At 42.8% G+C, this 26,247-nt stretch overlaps 1 protein-coding gene and 1 long non-coding RNA gene across 5 annotated transcripts in view; one reads left to right on the top strand and one right to left on the bottom strand.

Annotated features, from left to right (window-relative positions):
• The window catches only part of lekr1 (leucine, glutamate and lysine rich 1), a 64,519-nt gene that overhangs the window by 15,888 nt on the left and 22,384 nt on the right, over positions 1-26,247 (top strand). For 2 of the 4 annotated variants that reach the window (XM_035623242.2, XM_047335724.1), the window contains exons 3-7: positions 3,903-4,432; positions 12,986-13,063; positions 14,548-14,577; positions 16,515-16,678; positions 22,302-22,383. In XM_035623242.2, coding sequence (XP_035479135.2) covers positions 3,903-4,432; positions 12,986-13,063; positions 14,548-14,577; positions 16,515-16,678; positions 22,302-22,383 — 884 coding nt within the window. Of the gene's footprint in view, positions 1-3,902; positions 4,433-12,985; positions 13,064-14,547; positions 14,578-16,514; positions 16,679-22,301; positions 22,384-22,600; positions 24,400-26,247 lie in introns of those variants that run through there. The other 2 variants (XM_035623240.2, XM_047335723.1) reach the window with 2 other exon arrangements.
• Positions 905-13,025, bottom strand: LOC118299468. Its single transcript, XR_004789862.2, has 3 exons — positions 12,948-13,025; positions 1,516-1,672; positions 905-1,148 (listed from the first exon to the last, which is right to left on the bottom strand). It is a non-coding gene; the product is annotated as an uncharacterized LOC118299468 (long non-coding RNA).

The raw sequence follows: 26,247 nt of genomic DNA, 5'->3' as shown, positions 1-26,247 counted from the left end.
GAACGTGTCAGTGCCCAGGGCAAGGGGTCTCCCCACGGGGGCGAATTCAGTCACGGGAGCACACAACTGACTGGTGGCACAGACATTCTGCCCTCAGGGTGTGTGCGTGTGTGTGTTGTGAAGAGTGAATGACTGTGTGGGTTTTTCTGTCTGAAGATGCTTATGCAAGTAAATTTGCCGTTGTATGTGTCTGTCAATGTCTGTGCCTTTTGTTTGTTGCCGCGCACATGTTTGTGCTTGCATCTGTGTGGGTTGTCATGTGCGTGTATGTTTGTCAGTCTGTGCGTCCTTGGGCTTGTGTGTGTGTGTGTGTGTGTGTGTGTTTCTGTCTGTGTGCCTTTTATCTAACCTGAGGTTTTGACTGTGTTTGTGTCGGCCTGTGTGTGTGTGCGCGCGCACGCACGTGTCTTTCTATGGTCGTGTGGACAAATCATGGCTTTAAACCATTGTTGTTAGGACATTCAAAGATCTGTTTGATTGTTAGACTTTGTTTTGGTCAGAGTAAGGTTTAGTCATATATGGTGATGGTTAAAGTTAGTCAGACCTTTGTTTGTGTCCGTGTGTGTGTGCGCGTGTGTGTGTGCGCGTGTGTGTGTTTGTGTGTGTGGGGGGGTTATGAGAGTAGTCATGAAGAGACACACACACACACACACACACACACAGAGAGACTAGTTTTAACTATGCCTGCAGGAACTACAAGGACATCTGCACATCTAAACATCAAAACTCCTGAGCCCCAGTCCTAAATGGTACACACTTTTGCACGCACTTGTAATCACTGTCTGTCTCTATCTTTCTCTCTCTCTTAGTTCTCTCTTACACACACACACACACACACACACACACACACACACACACACACACACACACACACACACATTGCTAACAGATAATAACCCCATATTCTCCATGCATTCTGTGACAAACAGTGTCACACATTGTTGCGTTGTGGAGGTTTTTTCTCTCCACCCACACTAACACACGTCCTCCCGTCCGGTTCTTTCCTCGCTGTCACAGTCTTCTATCTTTTTGTCTCATTTGGACAAATTTCCAACACAAGGGAATCCAGTAGTGTCTGTGTAGAGGGAAAAATTAGGACCACACTTCTGCTTTGTTCCAAATACAATAATACAAATACGAGGAGAACCCTGCAAAGACAAGACATACATAATTATTAGTTTCATATTTTTTCATTGAAGTCGGTCAGTATAGCTTCCTTTAAATAAAAGCTTAAAACATACTTTTATCCGCATTTACCATAATTTTCATAATTCATTTTTTTCCTATTTTTATGGTTAGTCTTGCTTAAATTTCTAAATTCAAAGCTCATGTTTTTGATATTTTTTTAACTTGTGAAGCACGTTGTAACTTTAATTATGATAATTATTGGTAGAAGTTGTAGTATTAGTATTATTATTTTGTCAAAGATAACACAAGTGGAAAAATACATTAGGCTCAGGTGTGTCAATTACAGGTGATATTTTACAGGGCATCATGGTTTTGATGTATCTGTACCTTCAGTCTTGTTATCAATTGTTTGCACTGGATCCGAATGTGCGCGGCCTCCTCCTCTTGCACCTCAGCCCAATGCCGTGAGCTCAGTGCCCTTCCTTAAGTGTTCTGTCTTTCTCTCTTGTCTGTCATGGCTGCCAGAACACAGACTTCCGCTGTCCTGAAGACACGAGACAGACATAATCTGCACCTTGACCTGACACGGAGAAACAAGATGCTAATGCAGCGCAAGAAGGCACAGTGATGGGTGGGAACAGACAGAGAAAGTTAGATGTGGCAGAGACTGAGAGGGAGAGAGAGCTGCTATCTTCTTAAAAGCGTCACCTGCCAATCATTTGTCTCATCAAAAGCACTTTAAAGTGACGCTGTGTGTTTTGTCTGTGTGTCTCGTTAACCCCCCGTCATTCTTTCTGGCTTCTGTCGTATTGTACGTAAGAGGGGAAGAAAAAAAAGAGCACGGTGATCGTTCAATAAAATCCATTTGAGTGTCTTTCAGGAAAATCACTTTCAAGCACTTGCTGCCATTCTCTTGATCTCTGTCTCTCCACCTGTCTTTTCATGTTGAGGCACTTAGCATTTGTTCTTACCTGTTTGTTTGTAGATCATCACAAAGACCAGACAATGACAGACTTTCAAACAGTATTTGAAATGTATCTGAGTATAGATTTAAGGCTTTGACTTCTGTCTGCTGCATGTCACTCTCTTAGATTTGTATTTTCATTTGCTATGTTCTGTAAGGCCTATTTTTTTCTGTTGCAATCATAGACTGTAAAAATAGATGTAAGCTCCAGGTCCGTAAAAATGAAGCCAAAGCAAAAGTGCCTGAAGCCTGTGTTCTCTGGGAAGACCAGCAGAGGACGACTCACTGGTTGCAAAAATAAGTCAGTTACTATAGAATTCTATGAGAAAATGACTCCTGACTTCTCACTTGATTTATGTCAGTAAGCATTTTCCTGAGGAGTTCATGGTCTCAATCTCTAGTTTCAAGTCTTTTTCAAAACAGCATGATGCTCATTTTGAAAACATGGTCCTATTTAGAGTCAAATAGACGATTAAATACCCGTATACATTGGGGCATGGATACAACGTGATTGACAGCTAGCACCATCCAATGGGGGCAGGCCGCAGTGGACAAGCTCTCAGTCAGACCCGTTACTTCTGGTTTAGAAAAACCAAGATGGTGCTGGTCATGGTCGGTTGAAATACATGATTCATTTATGGTATCAAGCACTATTTCAATAGTCCCGAGGCAGGAAGCTCTATAAGTTTGACTTTGGTGTGATGTTACCTTTTTTTCCCCTCTATACTTTCAGCTTCATGATTAGTTTAAACAGGATGAGTCCAATCCAAAACTCCATATAAACTACCACTAGCATCAGTTCATAGTACAGTGACCCCGTGGGGATTTGAGGAAGGATATAAATATCCACAGAATGCTCACATGTATAAAAGATCTCTTATTAGAGAACAGAAAGTGTGGTCGGAATATGGCCCTGGAGCAAAGGTCTTGGCATCACCACCAAAGTCGGTAAACGTTTTAGTCTGTGAAGCAACGATTTACAAACCAGAGTTAAAGCCATATTCTGGTCACACGCAAAAACAAGTGTTTGGACAAAGTGGACAAAGGCAGTCACATGACCTCTGCACCACGAGTGCCGTATAAAACAAACTGTTCTGTTAGTTGTTGTGTTCTCATGCATGTCCACTTTGTTTGACAGAAACGGTCTATTCGTCTATTTGGAGCTTTTTAACATGGGAGCTGTCAGCATGTCACACAGATATAATTTGCCTCTCTGCCACATATCAAGAGGATGAAAGCTGGGGGGATGTGATCTTATCCCTCATAAGCCTTAAAGAAGTGAGAACAGCTTGGAGAGAATGTATTGACATGCACAGAGAAATAGATACATTTCTAACAGAGAGTTTTAGAAGCAATATCTGAAGGATTAGAGTTTCCGTGTTCTTCTGCTTTGAACTACCGGCAGATAAAAGAAAAAATGCTTTTGACATTACGCGACTAAAACTGATTTTGATGGATAAACCGGGCCTGTATTTGTCAGTGGAAATGTTTTTCATACAATAAACCATAAATCCACTATTGGTTTATTGTCCTCAGTGTCTGTGATGAGAAAATATAATTTGGACTCAAAATCAGTTCTCAGGGAGGAGATGAAACAGAAGTCCCAATGCTGAAATTGTGCAAATTTGAGATGGTGAGGTTTGTGGGTTTGAGGCAGAATGGACGATGGAGCTGGGGGGGAAATCTTTCAAGGGCTTCAAGTTTTAAGTTTGTAAAGGACAGAATTGTAAAGTCACTTTATAAGTTACATGTCTAAATTATTATTATTATTATTATTATTATTATTATTATTAAGCATTTTTCCTTTCAGATGGAGCGCAGTGAGACAGTGTGCCGCTACTGTGGTGTAAGCTACCTCATCTACCACGAGTTCCATCAGCTCAACAACCGACTGGCCCAGTTGGAGAAAGAGCTCCAGGAAGTGAGAGAGAGCGCCGAGCGAGAGAAGGCCCAGCGAGAGGCACTGGAGCTGGGCAGGCTGGAGTGGGAGAGGGCACTTGACCTGGAGGTGCGGAGGAAAGCCGAAGAGACAGAGCGCAGCGTGAGGGAAGAGCTGGAAGAAAAGAGCAGGGACACGGGGAGACTGCTGAGAGAGGAGTTTGAAGCAAAACATGAAAGGAAGAGGAGAGAGATGGAAGGGAACTATCAGAAAATCAGCGGAGAGAAAGAAAAACAACTCCGAAGAGAGCTGGGAGACTTAGAGGTGGAGAGACTGAGGAGGCAGAGGGAAGAGCTGGAGAGGACGAGTGTGGAGAGAGAGAACGGTCTGAGTGACGCACTTCAAAAGGCCAATCAAAATTCAGACATGCTGGGGAAATACCTCAGACAACTGGAGGAGAGGTGAGGTCTGTATTTGTTTGTCTGTGCTTCCTGTCCGTGGTGTGAAATGATCTCTAATGCCAGCCTTCATGTGGCCAATTATCCCGTGAGTCATGCTGTTCGCACACAAACGCACGCAGACAAATCAGACCAGCTGAAAAGGTCGAATAGGAAATTGAGTCTCTGTAAGATACATTTGAAGAAAGTGATTTTTTTAGGAAACTCAATAACGAATTCAATCAGTTTAACTGAACATCATTTGAATATTGGAGACTATAGTGTGCCAAGCAGCCTGGTGCATGAGCTTTTACTTCACTGTGATTAATTTTACACATGTTACATTAACCACATTCAATACGCACATTTGACGGGGAAAAAGGGAAAGCATAATAGGTCCCCTTTTTTACTGTGTTGAACAAAAGTTTGACAAACAACCTCCTCATTTAATCAGAGAAATGTATTTTCCTTTTCGTATTCATGGAGGAGAAATGTTATGGTTCAATAACTTTCTCAAGTATAAATATAGTCTGTTGTGGGATTTTCTGAAAGCTAATAGCTAATTGCAAAATGTGGTGGAATAAGGCATAGATTAAAAAAAACATAATTTCCCCTCTCCACCACAAAGAATGATGCTTCGCGTTAGTTCATGATGGACACAGGAAGTCATACGCCCGGCTATAATCAGCAGACAGCCGCGCTGATTGTAGTCTAATCAGTCACACATACCGATCACAGCCGTGCTCCCATCAAGCCGGTCCATTTCAATACGACTCCCTCCTGATTCCTGCTACACAAACGCTGCCTCACGCTGCTGCACCTCCAACTTTCTAGTCCAGAGTCTTCAAAAGGCTCAAACACACACACACACACGGGCGCGCACACACACATGCCCACACACACGCGCACAAACAGGTGGTGGAGATTCCTGTGTCACTTACATCAGCTTTCAAGTGTTGGTAATCAAATAGCAGGTGTCTGTGTTCAAACAGTCGTCAAAGGCCAAGTTGGGTTTCTGGGAAATATGTAGGAAATGCTCGCCTAACATGACTCATGAGAATACTATGAGCTATCCAAAACATCTAGAGACTCCCCTGTTGAAACAGAAAACAATGACACCGTTCTGAAACCTTAGACACAGGAGGGTAAAAAGAAGCCATGCACGCACACCTGCACATAACCACAAACACACACACACACACACACACACACACACACACACACACACACACACACACACGCACACACACGCATGCACGCACGCACGCACGCACGCACGCACACAACTGCAGCTTCACTATGATTTGCACTAGGCAGTAAAGAGGATGTCATTTTGGGCGCAGGCAGTGTTTACGATGATTCCTAATTGTCTGTAATCTTATTTACTGCCCTCTGCAAAATAAACCACTGATTGACTGTAATACACAGTAGTTAATGATAGATAGAGGTAGTGATTTTGGACTCGGAGTGATTGGGGCATGACAGGAAAGGATGAGAACAATTGTTCAGAGGGTAACGAGGAAACGTAAATACTAGATTTAATAACTGGTAGAAGCCACGACAGCAAATAGATTAGCATCTGTGTATGTAGGGTAAATATATGAAGAGTAAATACATGTCAAAGCTGGGACAAAACATCCAGGATAGATGGGTTCATAGTGGGATAGTTTGCTTTATTCATTCGCAGTGATTGTGTGTGTGCATGTATGTGCAGGCCACACAAGCCATGTATGTTCACACGGCTGGTTTTCAGGTGGTCTGGATGTAATGTTGTGTGCATGGCAGACTGGAAGAACCAATCCACTCTGTAAGCTGATTATCTCTCTCACAAACCGCCTCTTCATTGAGTCAAAATCATGTGCAAACACACACACACACACACACACACACACACGCCCACACACACACACACACACACAAACAAACACATGCTGTGCACAGTTGTGCTCTGGAGCCTTTGGGGCCAAGCGTGGGCCAGTGGGTCAGAGTTCAGTCGGAGATAATGAAGCACGGCACAGTGACGTGTGAGAGGCCAGCGTGGACTGACAGCAGTTTCTCCCTGCTTTTCTTTTTCTTTGTTGAACTCTCTCACTGCATCCATCATCCCTCTTTTATCATTAGTCTTAATCTACAGTCTATGGTCTTAATCCTTGTTCATTTGGCATTCAAATACACAACACCCCCCCCACCCCCCACACACACACACCAGTCATATACATTCTTCTCGTTTGCGAACTAATTTGCCGATTGCTTTCTTTCACTCTGATCCCTTTTTTAGTTCTCAAACACATGCAGCAGCAGTGTGCCAGTGCTTTTCTGCAGCTGCACACCGTCGCTCACCCAGTTGGTAGAGGTCGTAAGGTGAAAGATTGCATGCAAGTGGGAGTTAATGAGGATGTTCTGAATGGCTGGCTACACAGCAGGAGTGGGATTCTTAAGTGAAATACATTTATGATTGACAGCACCCCCTCCCGCTCTTAGATACTTAACATACCTTCTTTTTTTGTGTGGGATTATGTAATTTACCATTAAAGGACAATAGATTTTCCACCCAGCAGGGTAATTAATCAAGGGTCCTAATCTTTTTTTTTTTTGTATTATTATTTTTACTCGAACCATTTTATTTTCAACCTAATTTTAATGAGACATCCCTGTACTGATCCACCCCTGCACACACAACTACATCCAGACTAAAACATTGTCCTCCGCTCTTTCCTTTCTTCCTTTTATCTGATTTAAACATTTGATCAAGTGTAATTCTGACAAGATGAGAGAAGTGGTGTGTGTGTGGTTGAGATCCTGACTAGGAGCTTGATAACAACACACAAATCAAACCTAAGTAAAATGTCAGTGTGTGTTCGTGACATGAGTGTTTGAGGGAGTGCGTGTGTGTGTGTGTGTGTACTGTCCTTCACACATGGTGTGAAGGATAGTAATGTGCAGAGTGCAATTAAACCTGATTTTGAAATGTCACCTGCCTGACAAGTTCGAACACAGATGAGCAGGAGATATTTTGATCTGAAAGAATGAGCAGGAAGAGAAAGAGAGAAAGAAGGGCAGATGTTTTATGGGAGCTGTTTTATTTTCCTGTTTATGATTCATTAAAATACAGCTCATGTCAACATTGTAGTGGCAATAGGGACTTTGAACAGACAGCAAATATAGAGAAGAACGCCTCGCGTCAAGTCCGTCAATCAAGAAAAGGGCACTTAATTCTTCAGATAGTTATGAAGCGTTGCAAAAGTTCATTCAGGAAGACTGTCTCCTGCGCATGCCTTATAAGTCACGAGCACAGTTCCCGCTTTCTCTAAGCTCCAACAGCCCATTCTCATTTTCATCCAATCACAAACCAACACGCTCTCCTTGAACCAATCACTTACAAGCTGTCAAAGTTTGAAAATGTTCTCTCTCTCTATCTCCTTTCATCCATCCATCCATTATCTAAACCGCTTTATCCTTTAAGGGTTGCGGGGGGGGGGGGGGGGGCGGCTGGATGCCATTAAAACCCAGGTGAAACACGGACGGAGGATGACACAGCGACATTGGAAGCTTATCACATTTCGATGGGCCACCAATTTGTGTTTGTGACGAGAAGATGAACAAATATTCAAGAGGGTTAAGAGGGGTAACAATAACTACCAAGGGGTAAAAACTATGCATTAGTAAGAGAAACTGAAATAAGGTGTTGGAAAGACAGCTTGTCTAACTGAAGACAGGTCCAAACATATCACGGTACTTGTGCGCATGCTTACAGTGTTGAGAGAAGTGTCTGGGAATTGAATACGCTCCGCTTGCTTCCTCTCGGCTGGCTGCTCTCAGTCATGATCCAAACAGTGTGTCTCTGCGTGTGAGTCTGTTTGTGTCTGCATCTGACTCCGTGTGCGTATGTAATGTAAATCAGCATTCTTATTCGTCCACTGTGTGCCTGCGCCTGCACATACACCTGCAATTGATGCAATAATCACTCTTGTGCACAGTAACAAAAATTAGACTTGGCAGTTATGAAGAATGAGTCATAAAGATGTGAGCGTGCACACACACACACAAGCACACACACCTGGAGGCTGGATCGTAACAGAGATAAGACGACCTGCAGGTGGGAGAGCGGAAGTGAAGGAAAGAAATGATAGATGACAAATATCCATTTTTAAATATAGGAAGTATTTTACAGCAAATAAGAGCTCTCTCTCTCTCTCTCTGCTTCTCTGTTTGTGTGTGTGTGTGTGTAAGGTAATATGTCAAGTCCACTTGCATGTGAGGCATTAGCACTGATTCAACTTCAAGTTCATCAAACAGACAGAATGACAGAGTCCCCCCCCCCACACACACACACACGCACACACCCACACACTCACACTCACACACACACACACACACTGCAGTGTCTTTGATGTGTGTATATTAGTTGTGTAAGAGGAGAACTCTCCCTGGCAGAAGATGACCCCTATTCAGGTCCACTGGTGGCTCATGGAGCTCTTGACAACAAGATAAACATAAGTAATGATATTAATCTGTGTGTGTGTGTGTGTGTGTTCGTGTGGAGCACATACACACTCAATATGACAGAGTTTATTTGGTAATCAACAGCAACATGTTGGAGCAGTAGCATAGCAACGCACAGATACAAATGAAACAAAGACGCGTTGCTCTTCTGAATCTGTATTGAAATTGACAGGCTTGAGGACACATACATTTTCATATCCTTTGAGTTAATTCAAAAAGTCATAATATGATATCATAATATGTGTTTGTGTGTGTGTGTGTGTGTGTGTGTATGTGTGTATGTGTGTGTGTGCGCGCTGTTTTGATGATCGCAATCATTGTTATGGCATCTCTGACATGGTTACCAGATAACTTGAAAACAAAATATATAAAAACAGGTGTCACAGCACACACGTGCGCGCACACACACACACACACACACACACACACACACACACACACACACACTCTCTCACACACACACACACACACGCAGGGAACACTTCACTGAAGCATTATGATTAATTGATGAAGTGCTGACTGATCTAATCTAAGTGCTTGAAGTTTTCATTAGAACATTTAAGCAGCCCTTGATGAGGCCAACGTGTGTTTTCAGCCTTTTAATTTTAGAAACATTTGAAAGATGCAGCTACACTGTGTATGACTTTGTGCGTGTTAATGCATCTTCTTTATTCGTTGTAGGCATATTACGTTCTGCCTGTGCTCCTTTTTGGTTAAACAAAAATGACTCTCAGCTTTGAATGTCCTGCCAGCGTGTTGATCAAAACACTCTTTTAACTCACACACATGCCGTGAGTGAGCAGATGACACTTTGATATGGGAAAGCTTTTATCTCACTTCTAATGATGACAGGAAATGCCAGAACACACATACACACACACACACACAAACACACACACAACCACATTTACAATAAAATGCACTCATAAGCTCTCCCTTGATGGTTCAGTATCACATTCACCCTGACCAATGTCAAAAGGCCTGGAACAGAAAACCATTGACATATCAAAGTAAATAACAATGTTACAGCTCCACTGTCTGAGAAAGAATTACACCAGATTTGTTTAGATTATTTGTAAAAAAAAAAAATGTTTTTTATACTATCTTTTATACTATATAATACTATCAACCTTGGATTTTAACAAACTAAGATACACAGAAATAGCTACATGAAGATTGTGTTTCGCAGTCTGGGGCTGAAAATAAGAGCACAAGGGGGAGGTTCATCTTGGCTTTTGGCTTCGCCCAAATCTCAAAGGACTAAAAAAACTCGTAAACACTTTGACAGATACACAACCCCAAAAAAAACCATAACGATAACACTGTGGCTGGCAGATCAGTGTTGTTCATGTTTGTGCAGGACTGTGCGTGTGTGTATAATGTGTCCCGTGTGCGTGTATGTATAACGTGTCCCGTGTGTGTGTGTGTGTGTGTGTGTGTGTGTGTGTGTGTGTGACATGTCCTGATGAGGCAGTTGATTTGGGCTGCTGGTAGGGGGTACTCTAATCTGGCACGCACTCACTGGCACTGCGCTACCCAGTTATTCCACTGACAGCCACTGCCCTGGGAACAGGAGCTCAAGCTCTTGTGCGAAAAGCACACACAGATTTGTATACAAAATACACACACACACACACACACACACACACACACACACACACACATTCATGCAAACACCCACATCCCTCTGGAGGCAGTGTTCTTTCTGATCTCTCTTTGGGACTGGTGGGGACAGATGGGCGAACAGTGGGAGTCTGGGCTGCCATGATTCGAAAAAGCAAAGGCACGCATGGACCAATACACAACATTCACATGCACACAAGATCACAGGCGGAGCCAGGGTCGGTCAGGAAGTGGCAAACATACGAATAGACAAGCGACAATGCTCACGGAGAAGTCTAACTCACACGCCCTCTCTCTGTCTCTGTCTCTCTCTCACACACACATACACACACACTCATACGAGCTAAGCCACAGTCACACTCAAATTTATTTACTTGTTGACATGGTCTCGCATGTACACACACACGCACCTACACAGGATTACTAGAAACACGCATACTTGCTCAACTGTTTCTCACCACGGACCGCTCTAAACCTCCCAACTGTACATTAAGTTCCGACCGGCATATCACACAAACTGAGAGAAGATATATATTTTCATAATTTTTTTTAGGGGGGTAATATTCCGGGAAAAAAACAAAGAATTGTAAATTACCTGAAAAAAGTCAGGAAAATGGTGCTTTAATCAGAAATTAAATACCGCTATTCTTCTTCTTCAAAAAAAAAGCGATGTAGCTCCTTGATAAATAAAACACATTTTTTCCATTTTGTTAATCTTAAATTTGTGACTTTAATCTCATAGATTTGTGAGTTTTTTCTCGTAGATTTGCGACTTTTTTCAAGTAAATTTACCACTTTAATCTCAGAGAATATCCGAGTTTGTATTCTCGTAAATGTACAACTTTAATGGCAGAAATTCTGTTTTTTTTTCTCAAAATATTAACCTCCCTCCCCCGGCTCCGTTTTTTTCTCTCCCTACAGTGGCCCTAATACGCCGTCGTAGAAAACATCTCAAAATATTAACTGTTGACTTCATACGAAATCCAATTTTTTATTGTTAAATATGATTTGTATATTGAATTGTAGCAAGTGTCCATTTTGGCTCAGCACTGACTTGATATTGTTTTAATTTGGTAGTGTGCCATGGTGAAATCGGTGTGTGACATTCTGCTGCCTGTTTATTTTGTATAATACCACGCGTCTCTGCAACTGAAGTTTAATTTCGTTAACTCATCCAGAGGTTGTTCCGAAATGAAAAGGGAAGAGGTTTGTTTGTCAATTAGCTGTCATGAGACACTGAGACCAGTTGAGGATTGTCTGCAGATCAATATCAGTAACGCACCCACCCACTCTACAATCACCACACCCATAAACACTTGTAATAAACACTGCAATCAAAAGACTGTTAATGGCAGAAGGGAACCATAAGGAAAGGGCGTCATACTAACTTTCCGTTAATAAATCTAGTGTCGGACAGGACATTCTGGCTTACTGTAACTTATTAAAAGTGGATGGAACAGTACTGGGATGTTTGTCTATAGTGTAGGACAATCTGTGTGTGTTTGTCTTACCAGGTGTTTTTCTTACATAGGTCCTCTAAATCACCTACCTCACATTTGTTTCCAGAGTGTTGTGCGATGAGCAGAAAATCCCCTGGCAGGATCCCTGCATCTCATTTAAATTACACTTCTTGATTAAACTTTGTTTGGTCGTGATTATTACCTGTCTGGTTTTAGTCTCTATTTGTCTAGTCTGCTCTGCGTACTTACTGCTCATTATGTTTATCTCTGTCTCACTGTCAGTGCTTATTTGTGGTGTTTTTAGGAAAGAACACGATGTGTTGGTCTCACAGTTAGTGTCTCGTCTGACTGCTCTTTGCTGGAATTGGTCAGTCAGATTTGATTTGTCCTTGTGAAGCAATCTGGAATCAATCGGCATGAAAACGTCTGCTCCAGGGCAGTGCAGAGAAACGGTCCGTCCAGAAACCCTCACTCGGACGTTTTCAAGTTCGGGTTGGAAGAGATTAAGATTGTCCAAGTTGGATGCGTTCACAACAGCAGAGAAATTTCCGGAACATTTAGGCGAGGTCTGACACCTGGGTAGAGAGCGCCCACTTGCTCGCAATGAATCTTCCTGTTGTTTTCTCCCCCTCATGCAATTGGCAATCCTTTGCAGCTCAATCCAATTAAATCTTTGCCTTTATGTTTTGCTGACTCTGCTCAAATAATAATTTATTACGTATTGAATTATGTGAAACCGGAAAGATGAGCTGGCGAGGGAAGCCCGTCTCTTTATATCAGTTACCCCTGAGGAACATTCAATTTTTCATCCCTTTCAATTTCATCACGATCAACCTCTCCTCTCTGTCATTAAAGTTGCATCATCAGTAAGCTCATTTTACCCCATGGGAGCACAGTAGCATTACGTTTGGCTTTGGATGGCTGATTAGTGAATATTGCTAGTTACTCTTTACCTTCATTCTATCTTCCTCTTCTTCTTCTTTCTCGACAGGCTGGAGGCTGCGGCTTCCAGGAAGGACGAGGCGGAGCGGTTACTCAGAAAGGAGAGAGAACAAAGGGAAATTCTCAGGTAAGGACGTGACAAGAGAGAGAAGAGAAAAAAAGAAGAAAGTAGGGGTAAGATAACGTGATGCAGATTTAGTCGGGTCAAAGCAGGATGGGAGATGAAAAAGAAAACAGCGTCTTGGCCTACGTCCCCCTGATTGGCTGTCCGATCCTTGACCAGACGCACGCCAGGAAGGCCGGGGCAGATGGGAAACAACTGTGCCAGATGATAGAGGGGAGACAATGAAAGAGAGAAGGGAATAAACAAAACATAGGAGAGAAAGTTAATTTAGCTAACCCTTATTTCCTGGAAGTAAAGAGAGAGATTGAATGAGCAGTTCATGACAGGAGAGGAGCAGAGGAGAGCGGTGAAGGTGAATCAAGTGGGATGAAGGACATGACATGTCGGGAAGAAGAAAAAAAAAGTGCTTTCAATCAGGCATTTCAATCATGAGTAAACCATCGCCTGAGCAAACGCATGCAGTCTCTGTTTTTCAATATCTTTGCCCGATCACCGATGACAGATATGCCCTATATCTCTTCGTCCATTTGGTGCTGTCAGCCCTATGATTTATGTCATCTGACATTATAAAACGGGCTCTCGTGACAGGCGGTGCCCATGCGTTCCTCCACTCTGCACGCACGCAAACACACACTCCCACACACTCCCACACACTCCCACACACTCAAACACACTCAAACACACACGCACACTTACACTCTTTCAGGCACCACAGAGCAGCTCAGAGTCTCCCCCCTCGTCCCGTCTCGTCTCGTCTGAGACTCCGTTCATTTTTGATCACCTTAAGCCACAAACCCTGAATAAGAAAAAACAACCACTCAACCCTGCTGAGCTCTCAAAAACTGTCACATCACTTTGCACGCAGCTGCGTTCACGATGTTTGTCTGTGAGCATACGGGCTTCTGTGTGTGTGTGTGTGCGTGTGTGTGTGCGCGCAGGTGTGTGTGTGTGCTTACCTTGATGTGTCCAAATGTGTCATTTATTAATCTGTGTGTGTGTGTGTGTGTGTGTGTGTGTGTGTGTGTGTGTGTGTGTGAGAAAAAATGGGAAGCTCAGTGTGCTCTCACCCACATGTTCCTTCAAAAGTGTTCTTGGAATAACAGAATGTTCTGTTCCAGCACTCTAGTTTTCCACATCCACGCTTTGCATGAGTTTGTGACTTGATTGAGCATGTGTGCGTGTGTATGTGTGTGCATGCATGCGCGTGTGTGCACGTGCGCGTGATGAGCCAGTGATATTCCATGTTGCTTAAAGTGCTTTTCATCCGAACATATTTCTTTGTGAGTGAGAGAGATGGAGGAGGAAGAGGGAAAGGGAAAGTGCTGTAAACATGGCTTTGGCCTTTTTTAAGGACAGTGTCATTACACCAGTCCTCAGTTTCCCTCTATCTCCTGTATTCAGTTTTTTTTTTCATGCCCTGCCCTCTATCTTTCTGTTAATCTCTATTAATGATGTACTTCTAATTCTGCCTGTCATCCACTCAACAGATCTGTGGATATCAGCACAAAAGAAACTGAGTGAGCACCAAACAATTTGAGCTCTATTTCGACATTTGACAAGCACAGATTTGTAAGAGCAGGTTTTTTTGTGCGATTAATGACAGAACTGAGGGTGTAACAGATGTTTCGAGCCTGCGAGAATTGTGTAACTACATTTGATTGAGCGCTTAATAGAGCTTCACTAATCCATAATTATTAAAGCTCTGCACTCTCACTTTTGGCTGTCTGAATCCCCCGAGCACAAACTCAAACTGAAGCTGTTCTCAGAAATGAACTGCGGACAATGTCCGGACCCAATTGTCCGGACCCAATTACCCAGAGTTTGCCTTCCACACATGGTGAACGCAGCAGGAGATTGTCAGAGGGTGAGACACATTCCCACAAACAGGAACATTCTGTGGCATCTGGGTAAGGAGGCGGGACATGACAAAAATTCTGTAGCTGTGAATGTTCCGTAGATTTTCCTGCTGTTTTCTCACATGGGCTCACTCTTGGGTATTTTCCGAAAATTTTGCGTGGATGCCGTCCTGGAAAAGTTGCGAAAAATGTCCGGAGCAACATTTTGTGGACATTTGCGTTCTCACATACAGAACCTTCAGAAAAGTTCAGAAACAATGCCCAGACCTGGCCATGTCCGAAAGCTCGAGAGTGTCATCTGTTGCGTGTGATCTGTGTCATCCTGTTATACACCTCTGTCCTCTTTCTGAATAAAAGCTTGGACTGTGGGATTTCTAAATCACTAAACTTATTCAAAGATCTAGTGGTATCATGGTCAGTACCACTTCTAACTGGATTTTCAAATTTTTATACCAAATCCAAACTCTGGCTTCCATATTTTTTTATATTTCATTTTCAAGAATTGTTTTTAAGCTAAGATGCGTACAAACAATGTAGTTAGAGAGATGTTATTGAATAAATCTGTAGCACGGTAAAAGTGCATACACTGGCTTAACTAGATTAGTAGCAGAAAATATACACAGATTATTTGTAAATGTATATAAATACCTTTACTATGTTTACTTGCAATTGACTTTGACAGTATAGCCATAACATGGTGCATCTGGATCCTGTGGACATTGCTTAAGAAGTGACTCTTAACATCCAGATGTGGGCGTGTTCTGATGTAGCCTGTGAATCCAAAATAGTTGCAATCTCAAGAGCTCAGAAGCTGCCAAAACAGCTTGAGATGAATCGAGAGCGAACATAGCAACGAGCACATACAGGGTCAGGACTGCACATGCAAAACTGATCCCGCTCTGGAATCTGTGTCTACTCGCTCTTAGACTTGAAGACTGAATTTTGACATTCATTGCAAGGTCTGTTACTGTTAGACTGAAATACTCCTCAAAATCTTTAAAAGTGACTATTGACTTTGACATAGGCCATATTTTTTGTATTTATTAACAACTGGGCAAAGCTTTTTTCAATGAAAGAACAGCTGCATTTAAAAAAGAAATTGTGATCTGTCTCAGGAATGTGTCAAAGAGCTTACAGTATTTGTGTTTTCAGAAAGCCCACAGTTATGCACATTCATACCAGGCAACAGTAACCACAGTCCTTTGCGCTAACGTCTAATGGTACAACTAGTTAAAGTATTTTTGGAAAGATTTTGCCCACTTGTTAGATTTTTTTGAGCCTCACCTTTAAAAAAATGAATGCAGTTTTATTCACACGCACCTACTAAAGACACAAGTCTTCTTTTCAATTGTTCCCGATGAGCCACCTCCGGAACGTGGTCCTTATCAGGCAACAAATCAAACGAGGCGGTACTCGTCACCCTGGTAACCAGGAAAATTGAGAAGTTTTTAATAGCCTTGTCTGTGTATCCCTAGCTGTGTTAAAAACAAATGCTCATTGAATTTTACCAGCTTTTATGTATTTAAACAGTATTTTTAAAATTATTATTTTCTGCCTGTTAACGTGTGTGTGTGTGTGTGTGTGTGTGTGTGTGTCAGAGGTGTGTATGTTCAGCAGGGGAAGGCCCTGCGAGCAACTATCTCCATACTCCACACCTCTGGCAGCGAGCTCACTGATGTAAAGGGTTTCCTCAACCAGCTGATGGGGGCCTGGCAGGCCTTCAAATCTCAGATACTGCAACACAGCACACAGGCGTTCTCAGGTAACACACACACACACACACGAACAAATATTCTCTCAGCAGGAATAAATATTAGTTCAACTGTGGTGTGGTCACGTATGTGTGTTTATAGTCACTTCACACAGTAACAGTTAAAGAAACAGGAAAGAAATGTTTGTGTTCATGCGTAAATGTGTGTTTGTGCTGTAAAGTTGATTTATAAAGCAAGCAAGAGGAAAATAACTGTGTGTGTGTGTGTGTGTGTGCGATTATAGTTGACAGTAAATGCCTGAAGGATAGCTAACCTCCAGCTCACCTCATGGGTGGGTCTTTTTTCTCCATGCTTCACAACAGCTACCAAGCATGTGTGTGTGTGTGTGTGTGTGTGTGTGTGTGTGTGTGTGTGTGTGTGTGTGTGTGTGTGTGTGTGTGTGTGAGAGTGTGTGTGTGTGTGTGTGTGTGTGACAGAGAAAGACAGATAGAGGGAGTGAGGAACAATTTGATTGAGGAAGAGGAAGGAAAAAAAACAGTATCTACTGATTCTGTTTGACTTTGTGTTTGTTCAGTGACGTGAGCATGAATGGCAGCTGCAGTATGGACCAACAGATGTAATAAAACACATTTGAGGAATGTACACACACACATTTGTATTTAATGAGCTGAACTTTAGAATTTTGTTCTTTGTCCCGTGTGTTTACACTTCATGACACCCTTGTGCAACTGTACACAAAGTGCATAGACGGGACACATGGCATACATAGCAGGCCACGGGACGGAGCAAGAGACAACAGATGAGTCGACGGGGTCAGGACCTAGTGCACGACCTATGAGTACAGAATAACACGGCACATGTGACAGGACAGTACACAACACGGGGCAGACGCTCAAATTAAAAATTTTAAGCACTACATCTTAGCACTAATGTAATAACATTCAGTGTTTAATAGTTGGGTTCATATTGGACAAGTACCTTGTATAAAGTATATGTAATAAAATGGGCCTGGACCAGAATTTGTGAAGCCCTCGGGCGTCACCTCTACAAAGCACACACCTTAGCCAGTCACCTGCAGATAACTCCAAACTGATGTGGGCGTTAGCCGGCAATTAAAGTGTGCTACCCGTCTGTCAGCGCTCTGTGGTTAGCGTCAAAGAGCAGAAGAAAGGAGAGGGAGAGAGGGGAGAAAAAAAGGAAGAGAAAAAACACAAGGAGGTTGCCTAATGTGAACATATGAATGTGGTTTATGGTTAGGTGGAGACGAGAGAACAACCTCAAGGGGTGTGGAATTTTACTGAGAACAAAACGGAGAGGAGCAGCGGAAGACGAAACCATAATTAATCTCAGATCAGTTTCGTGCAGTTGTCAGCAGATGACTTGTACAAGTTGATCTGAGGGTGACGGACGGAGACTTTTGAGTGTGGGAGGTTTCATTCAGCATTTTGGAGAAGAGTGTAGAGGGTTGACAGTGAAATTTAGGGGAAAGGCTGTGACTAAGCGTGACTGAGAATGTCTGCGTCAGTGTGTGTGTGTGTGTGTGTGTGTGTGTGTGTGTGTGTGTGTGTGTGTGACCGATCCCTGAACCACAGCCATCTGCCAGCACCCTGGGCCATCCTTAAGATTATATGGTATCTATTTCCCTGGAAGCCAACTTTTTTTTTAATGTGTGTGTTGATTGTGACAGCAGCAAAAACATCAAATATGTTCTCACACATGTTAGAAAAGAATTTCCCTATCATCTCCCAGTCCAGCACATCTGACTGTTTCTGTCTGTTTTGCCATCAGTCTGGATATCCCTGTCATTTGATGATGACCCAAATTATGATGCCTATCAGTATTTACATAGCATTGTTCAAACGTGACCACATGCACAACTTACATAAATACAAATGAGTAAGACGACGGTGACGGAAACTGAACGCAACAAATTACACAGAAGCAGAACCACTTGTAATCTTTCTCCGAGAGTAGGTAACACGGAAAGCTTCAGTTTACATTATCGACAAGATAGTAGCAAGTTACACAAACGGACCAATGACATTTTCCCCTATCCTGCAGTCCCCACATCATGTTCAAGTTTCCCTACAGTACTTTTATGAAACCAAAATGGGACCACACTTCAGACTTATTCCACTCAGAAGGCTGACAACTCTGCGTCTGTGTGTGCCTGTGTCTGTGGAGACAGTTGCTAACATTAGAGATTTTTTCTACGCGCGGTAATCAAACACAGTTGTGATGATAGTTACAATTTTAGCCTGTAATACTAACCGTCGGGAATTTCACTGTGGTTTACCGTCAAACCAGTAAATGTTACTGCTGTGGACCTTCTTCACAGCAGCCATTTTCACATGAAATGTGGGGTAAAGGGAGGCGTTACTTATTGCATACTTTAAGGCTCTGTATCTGCATGGAATAGAACTTTCACTAATCTAATTTGTAATTGTGCATCCGCGTGGTCCTCGGAAGGTCCCATCTCAAGCCATTGTTCCGACTTTAGACGAATTCTGGGAGGTCATTTCATTTGCTCTGCCAGCTTACGGTCCGGATCCCCTTCATTTCAGAAATTTTGTAAACACCCAAGGCTGCCGCTGATGAACGGGCTTGACTGAAAGTACCCGATATTTTCAAATTCCTCCCACAAAAACGGCAACACTGGTTCACAGACATTGTGGAATCATCATTACAGGCATGTCCTCTCTGCACTGGTCTGTTGACATCTTCGCGTCACACGATTTGTTGCGCTCACTGGTTGTAAAAAAAAAAGGATCATGCGTGACAGTCATGTAAATGACGATAAATATTTTTTTCTAACCAATCTAGGACACTCTGCTTGGACATCAACTAACCATTAAATCTTCATACCAAAATACAAATTAAATGTCAGCAAAAAAAATGAAATGCAATATGTATATTTGTACCATTAATCAAAAGAGTCTTTACATCAACCAAGCGCTTTCTTCCATTTCTGTGTGTAAGACATAAACGACTCGGTCAAGTTTCTGGGAGGACAAATAGAAATAGAAATAGATTTCTCCTAGTAGAAATAATCTTTAGACTGAAACAGCTACACCCCTCCACCTCCCTGGAATCCAACACTTCCAGGAACTTATTTCCACGAAGCTGCCGTGGTTTAGAAGTTGGTGTTCATTTTTATTATACATAATACACTCGGCAGACAACCAAAAATGGTTGTGGTACACAAGCAGTTAAGAATGTGACACTATAGTAACGTGGAATTGTGTAAGAATTGAAGGCTGCAGCTGTATGTTTGTGTTTTTGTGTTTGTGTGTGTGTGTGTGTGTGTGTGTGTGTGTGTGTGTGTGTGTGTAGCCGTAAAGGTAGCCAAAACCCTACGTTGTCATATGGTTCTGTTGTGTAGCTTAGTGTTACATGAAGCTAAATTCCAATACCACACAACCCTATATGGTATTTGGACATGGTATTTGCACACTGCATACTATGCAAAAGTCGGCATAACTGTAAGCGCCAGGTGTGTCTGTCTTTGCTTGTTTGTATGAGAGATGGTGCGTGTGAACATTTTTTTGTGAATAACAAAATACTGTATTTAGAAATAAGCAAATGTATATGTGGCTCTAGAACTTTGTAAATTGTCAGAGTTCTGATTGAAGTTCTTTATCTTGGAGATTACTCCTGCTGTGAATTTTTCTTCCTACAGTTGTTCAGCATCGACATTGTACATGCGTTTGCTCTTGTTTTCTGAGTCCTTAGCATTGCTTTTTTTCTGTGTTACCGTATTAGCTTAGTTTAGCTGCATAACAGTTTAGCTAAGTGTAATTAACAATTACCAATCTGTGTACGACATATGACACGAAAAAAGACAGCCAAAATAGCCCAGGACTCCTTCGGGTTAAGTGTATTTGTGGGAGATTTTTAGAATTGGAGCAGACGTGTACAACCACACCACAGTTTATCCACAGGGACTCCTTACACTTTTACTACCATATCAACGCATGGAAATCTGGTATTTAGCAAATTTGTCGTCGCAATTGCTCCCAATTAAATCTCTCTCGGTCAGATTTTGAGAGAGGACTGCCACGAGGAGTATATGCTCATGCTATGTATTGTAATTTAATTTTCCGCAAATAAAAAATGTACTGTGACTACAGCGCGGCAAACCGCCCTCGTCAGCTTACAATACAGTTAAAATTGTTACGGTGTTAGGGTGTTGGTGCCCGGCTGCCAGTAAATTGCTGTAATATTCCCAGCCACCTTGTTACACTGCGTTTAAACCGAGACACATAATAGAGGCGCTGACAGTCAGACAGGCTGGTCTGCTTTCATCGCAAACCCCTTTCTGCTCCATCAAGTACTGACACAACTATTTCTGTTTGTGAGTGTTTCTTTGTGTGTGTGTGTGTGCGCGTGTGTTGCTTTACCCTGGCAGACCTTGTCATGTCACAGTGACCAGAAAGCAATTATTGCTGTATTGCTGCTTTGAGGAGGGCCTGCTACACTTGTCTCTTCCTGCTGAGAAAGAAAGGTAGAGAGAGATTCAGAGGGTAAGAACAACAAAACAAAAACAAAGGGAAAACAGTCGCAGAAAAAGATGGCAAGAGGAATACTAAATATAGAAAAGACGGAGAAGAGAGACGGCGAAGAGAAACATGAAAGAGAGGGAAGAACAGTGTAAGGGAACCGGGAAAAGAAAAGACCTCGGAGGAAGAGAATGTCACGCTGACATTGCTGGATCGGTTGGAGAGCTCTTCAGTGGCCACAGCCACGGTGGCCCTGCCGCCCCCGCTCTGAAGGACCTTCACACACCACTCACTCAACATACAGTGCACACACATATGTACACGCACAAACACGCTCCACTTCAACTCACTGCCCTCCCTGCTCGCCCGTCAGCCGTTCAAACAACTAGCCAAGATGCCCACACTGAGCCATTGTCTGTGGACACTTTTGACTACTGTTTTTTGCTTTGTAATGTGCTAATAAGAATAATATGGTTATACTAATAATATTACTAATCGCATAATTGATCTTCTGAGCATCTCAGCGTAGCATTGGCAAAGTGCTTATTCATGTCTTGAAATGAAAATGGACAGACAGCGGAGGGAGGAAACAGTAGCAATGCAGCAGCTCCTTTGTAACAGACACTACAACAGACTGCCAGACGGAGGTGTACTGTTTCATGGGTTCCCCTGAGCACAGACTCCCGCGGACTCCTTTCTTCTTCGCACACACTCCCCTCCTCCCGCTCTCCCTTTCACTTTCAACTGCTTCCTTGTGCATCAATTTTCAACCTTGGTCTGCTTTTCAACCCTCCTGCTTTTCTCACTCTTCCTCCTAGCCTCATGTTTTAGGTGCTGTCTTTCTTTTGTGATCCTCCTCCTCCTCCTCCTCCTCTTCCACTTCTTGTTTTCCTTCTCTTAACCAATCTTGCCAATCTTGCACACTGTGTCATTTGGTGTAGGGTTTCCTCCTTTGCTCAAGTGTGAAGTAATAATATCATTCGTCGCTTTTCTCTCCTCTGTCTCCTTCTTTCACTGTAACAGCCTCTGGTGATAAGGCCCGAGGTGGTTGTCAGCTTTTACAGCATCGTCATCACGTCAAGTAGATTAAAATTCTCTCTCTGTGTGTGTGTGTGTGTGTCTGTGTGTGTGTGTGTGTGTGTGTGTGTGTGTGTGTGTGTGTGTGTTTGAATAGTGCTGAAAGAGAAGCTGAAACATTCCTGTGAGGACTTACAGAAAATGAGAGACGAGAGAGAGAAGCTAACTCAGCAGCTGATGTAAGTCTCTACAGTATGTGGCAAAACACACACACACGTGTACACACACACACACACACACACACACACACAAAAACACATGTGTGGGACACAGGTGGATTTTGGTATTTGGAATATGTCGGGTGAAGAGCATGTCACCGCAGGGCTTGGCTATATGATAATTTTCCTCAACCAATGCGAGCCCTCTTTACTTCCCCTTTGGCGGTGCCCAAACCAGGAAATGCCCATGTTCCACGTACTGCCTGCTAAGCTGCATCAACAGAGGATTTGAGGTCCAGTCAAGGAGTTGGGACTTAGGAGAAAAAATATGCCCCCGTGGCCCTTTTCCATCGTTAATACCTAAAAACTGCAGATACAAATATACTCACACCAAGAACCACGGGTACAACGTATACTCTTTAGCTATAGCTTTAACAATCCACATAAATAAGGGCTTTTCAAACCTCTCATTCTCATATGACAACCGGTCAGCCCACCACCATATGACACCTATTGGATGGATAGCCATGAGATTGTTAACAGACATTCAAGGTTTTCAGAGGATTCAATCTTTGAATCAGTCTGAGAAATCTCCACTTTTTAAAAACTGGAAAGTAAATCAAAGCACACCACAGGAACCTATAAGTACTTCAGTTTGGAAAGGCAGACTTAAAGCCTCTTTCTTATTCACAGAAGTACTTACTCCATGCACAGAATATATGCATGTGTTTTTGTCTGTTGTCAGCTCACTCTTTACTATTTACACGAGGACAAAATGGCTCAAGCTCAAGAGCTGTTTTCAGACTTGCCACATATCACGTATGATGAACACAATAGGAAATTGTGCCAGTCAGACTTGTTCACACCAGCAGGAAGGACATTTTACTAGAGGGCAACATTTGCGGACATTTGCAATCTGGCAACCAGCTCCTCCGGAGTTTCAGGGACATGTGCAAACTTCAGTGCCTGAAAGCAGCAACGGTCTGGTTTTGCTATCCATTGAATTACAAATGGATAAATTGTTCTATATTCGGACATATCTTGACATTGGTTTGCAGTGTAGTGGAAACTTTTTTCATGTCCCACTTTAGTTAGCCTGTTAACACAGAACACTTTTAATCATGTTTTAAAAATTTAAAAAAGGTTTCAACTTTGACACACAAATGGACAAATATCCACAGGAACACACTAGCAGATACACAGAGACACAAACACCCCCCCCACACAGACAGGGAGTAAATGTTAAATGTTGCGTCCTATCTGATAATCAAAGCATTAAAGGACTACTTGACCTGACAGATCACAGATGAAGCACTCATTTATTCACTAATGTTTCCTCCTCCTTCCTCTATAAACTCCTCATCAGTCTCTGTTTCTCGCTCCCACATTTGTTTGGTCATACACTTTGTTTTTGACCTGTAGAAATTACAGCTTTTGCTCCGGTTTTCCTTTTCTCTCATTTTCCTAATCAGATTTAAAGTGCCGTCAGCTTCAGTTACTGGGAAGACTATCTCACATGTGGCGTGGTGGATTCTGAATGTGTGTGTATATACATGACTTGTGTTTATGTTGAAAGGTTTTTTTTGTGTGTGTGTGTGTGTGTTTCAGTCACTGGTTAGTGTTGTTTGCAAGATACATCTAGATAAATGTGCAGCAATTTCTGAAAACAATTTGTATTTAAACTCATCAATGGTTTCAGAGTATTTAATATTAATAACACAATTTTATGACATAATCGTGGATACAGATCAGACTGTGGGTATTTTGTACATCGCAAAGAATGTCATCCTGTTTCACTCACACAAACAGATAACGTGAAGACATTTTGAATGTTGTGTTAAACCAATAAAACATCTGTTTTTGGTTGCAAGATAATTCAAGTTATAGTTATTGCACAATAAACATCATGGACTATCAAGATAATGTTATGTCAAGCTAGTTTGCCCTTTAAAATCTCTCCCCAATCCAGTTCTAGGTAAAGATCGGTGCTCAGCCAAAAGTTTCAGGAACCTTTACTGACCCCCCTATCCTCTTACACAGATTGCACATGCCAATGTATCACACAGACATTATACTTCACATGCGTATGTGTGTGTGTGTGTGTGTGTGTGTGTGTGTGTGTGTGTGTGTGTGTGTGTGTGTGTGTGTGTGTGTGTGTGTGTGTGTGTGTGTATGTGCGTGTGTGCGGGGGGGGGGGGGGGGGGGGGGTTACAGTATAAGGATCAGGGCTGAGACAGCATGGATGGAGGGGATGCTTGTAGTCGCACGCGACCCATCCAGACATGTGGACATATGGACGTATGGAATCAGCCTTAAGGCCATGTTGCATGATGTGTGTGTGTGTGTGTGTGTGTGTGCATTGGTCCGTGTGACAGATGGAAGAGCCTGATTTTTTTGGGGAGGTGAATAAATGTGATGTCAAATGTAGACAAATAATTATTTTGTATCTTCACTTTTCACATTTTCCAAAAGCAAAAACAACAACACCAAAAAACAGTTAATCTTCTTTGTGATTTCAGATTTTATGTACATGCGTCTTATTTGTAAGGGTAATCTGTTGAATTGCAGATTAAATTTAATATAAGTTACAAGTTTTCCTTAGACAATGACGCACCCAGGCAAATTGTAGTAAACTCAGCCTCCAAACGATGACTTTACCTCCTCACCCATGTGTGGCAGATAGTAAGACGATGTCTGAGGACCAGATGGGGAATCTGAGCTGATCGTCAATCATTTAATTTCACTGTCTGGCCTAATGCTGCTGTGTGTGTGTGTGTGTGTGTGTGTGTGTGTGTGTGTGTGTGTGTGTGTGTGTGTGTGTGTGTGTGTGTGTGTGTGTGTGTGTGTGTGTGTGTGTGTGTGTGTGTGTGTGTGTGTGTGTGTGTGTGTGTGTGTGTGTGTGTGTGTGTGTGTGTGTGTGTGTGTGTGTGTGTGTGTGTGTGTGTGTGTGTGTGTGTGTGTGTGTGTGTGTGTGATCTGTTTTCTTTTCAGCTTCACTTGAACATCATATGAACTCCAGAGCCTAAAATTCTCTCTGAACCGGTTTGTTTGTGAGCGAGAGGAGTTGCCAAGACAACTGCCCGACCTCTGACCTGCGTCTCCATCAAATATCAGCACCTGTTGCGTTTCTGTGGCGCCAGCCCGTTGCCTTAGAAATGCACTGCATACACATACACACAGGTTTCAGGGTTGGTCTGAGGACAGCGAGTGGCTGTGGAATCTGTCTGATCCTAGCATGCAATCTGATCAGCATGCCAGAGAGACACTCAAGGGCAGCTTGTTTTCTCATGAATGTTTACACACACGCACACAGACTTACACACCGCTTAGGAGCTTGGTTTCAGCAGCAGTTCCACCCAAATGTTGTTGTATTCACAGTATTTGTTCAGTGAATACTGTAGTACGTAAAACGTTCTGGCTGAGATGGCTCATGGCTCCTGTGGCTGAAGGAGTTTGAAGGAGTGATGGGCAGTTACAGTGCGCACTTTGCCCGAGGGCACGTCCCAAACCCCTTCCCTCTACGACACGTTTATACAAAAGTGTTGGGAAGCTTAGACCGCTGCATTGTGATTGGCGGGAGCCTCTGAGCTCATCCTTTCATCAGAGGATGAACACGTGGATCATCCAACACAGACGCGGGCCAGGTTGAAAGGGATGGATTAGAGGGAAGCGAGAGAGAGACAGATAAAAGACAGGATGGATTCACTGAGCGAGGGAGGAGGGATGAAAGAGTGGATGATGGAATGAGTGAAGGTCAAGAGAGGGAGAGCAAAAGGACTGGTGTGATTGATGTGATACAGCTTGTTTTCATGAGGCTGACGCACGCGCCGGCTGCTCTGTGCTTGTGTCCGTGCCTGTTGGAAGTAAAACAACTATTGATCTCAG

Source organism: Scophthalmus maximus, chromosome 11 (genome assembly GCF_022379125.1).
Source record: "Scophthalmus maximus strain ysfricsl-2021 chromosome 11, ASM2237912v1, whole genome shotgun sequence".
In the NCBI taxonomy this organism is placed as follows: domain Eukaryota; kingdom Metazoa; phylum Chordata; class Actinopteri; order Pleuronectiformes; family Scophthalmidae; genus Scophthalmus; species Scophthalmus maximus.
This window is presented reverse-complemented; position numbering and strand designations above follow the sequence as displayed.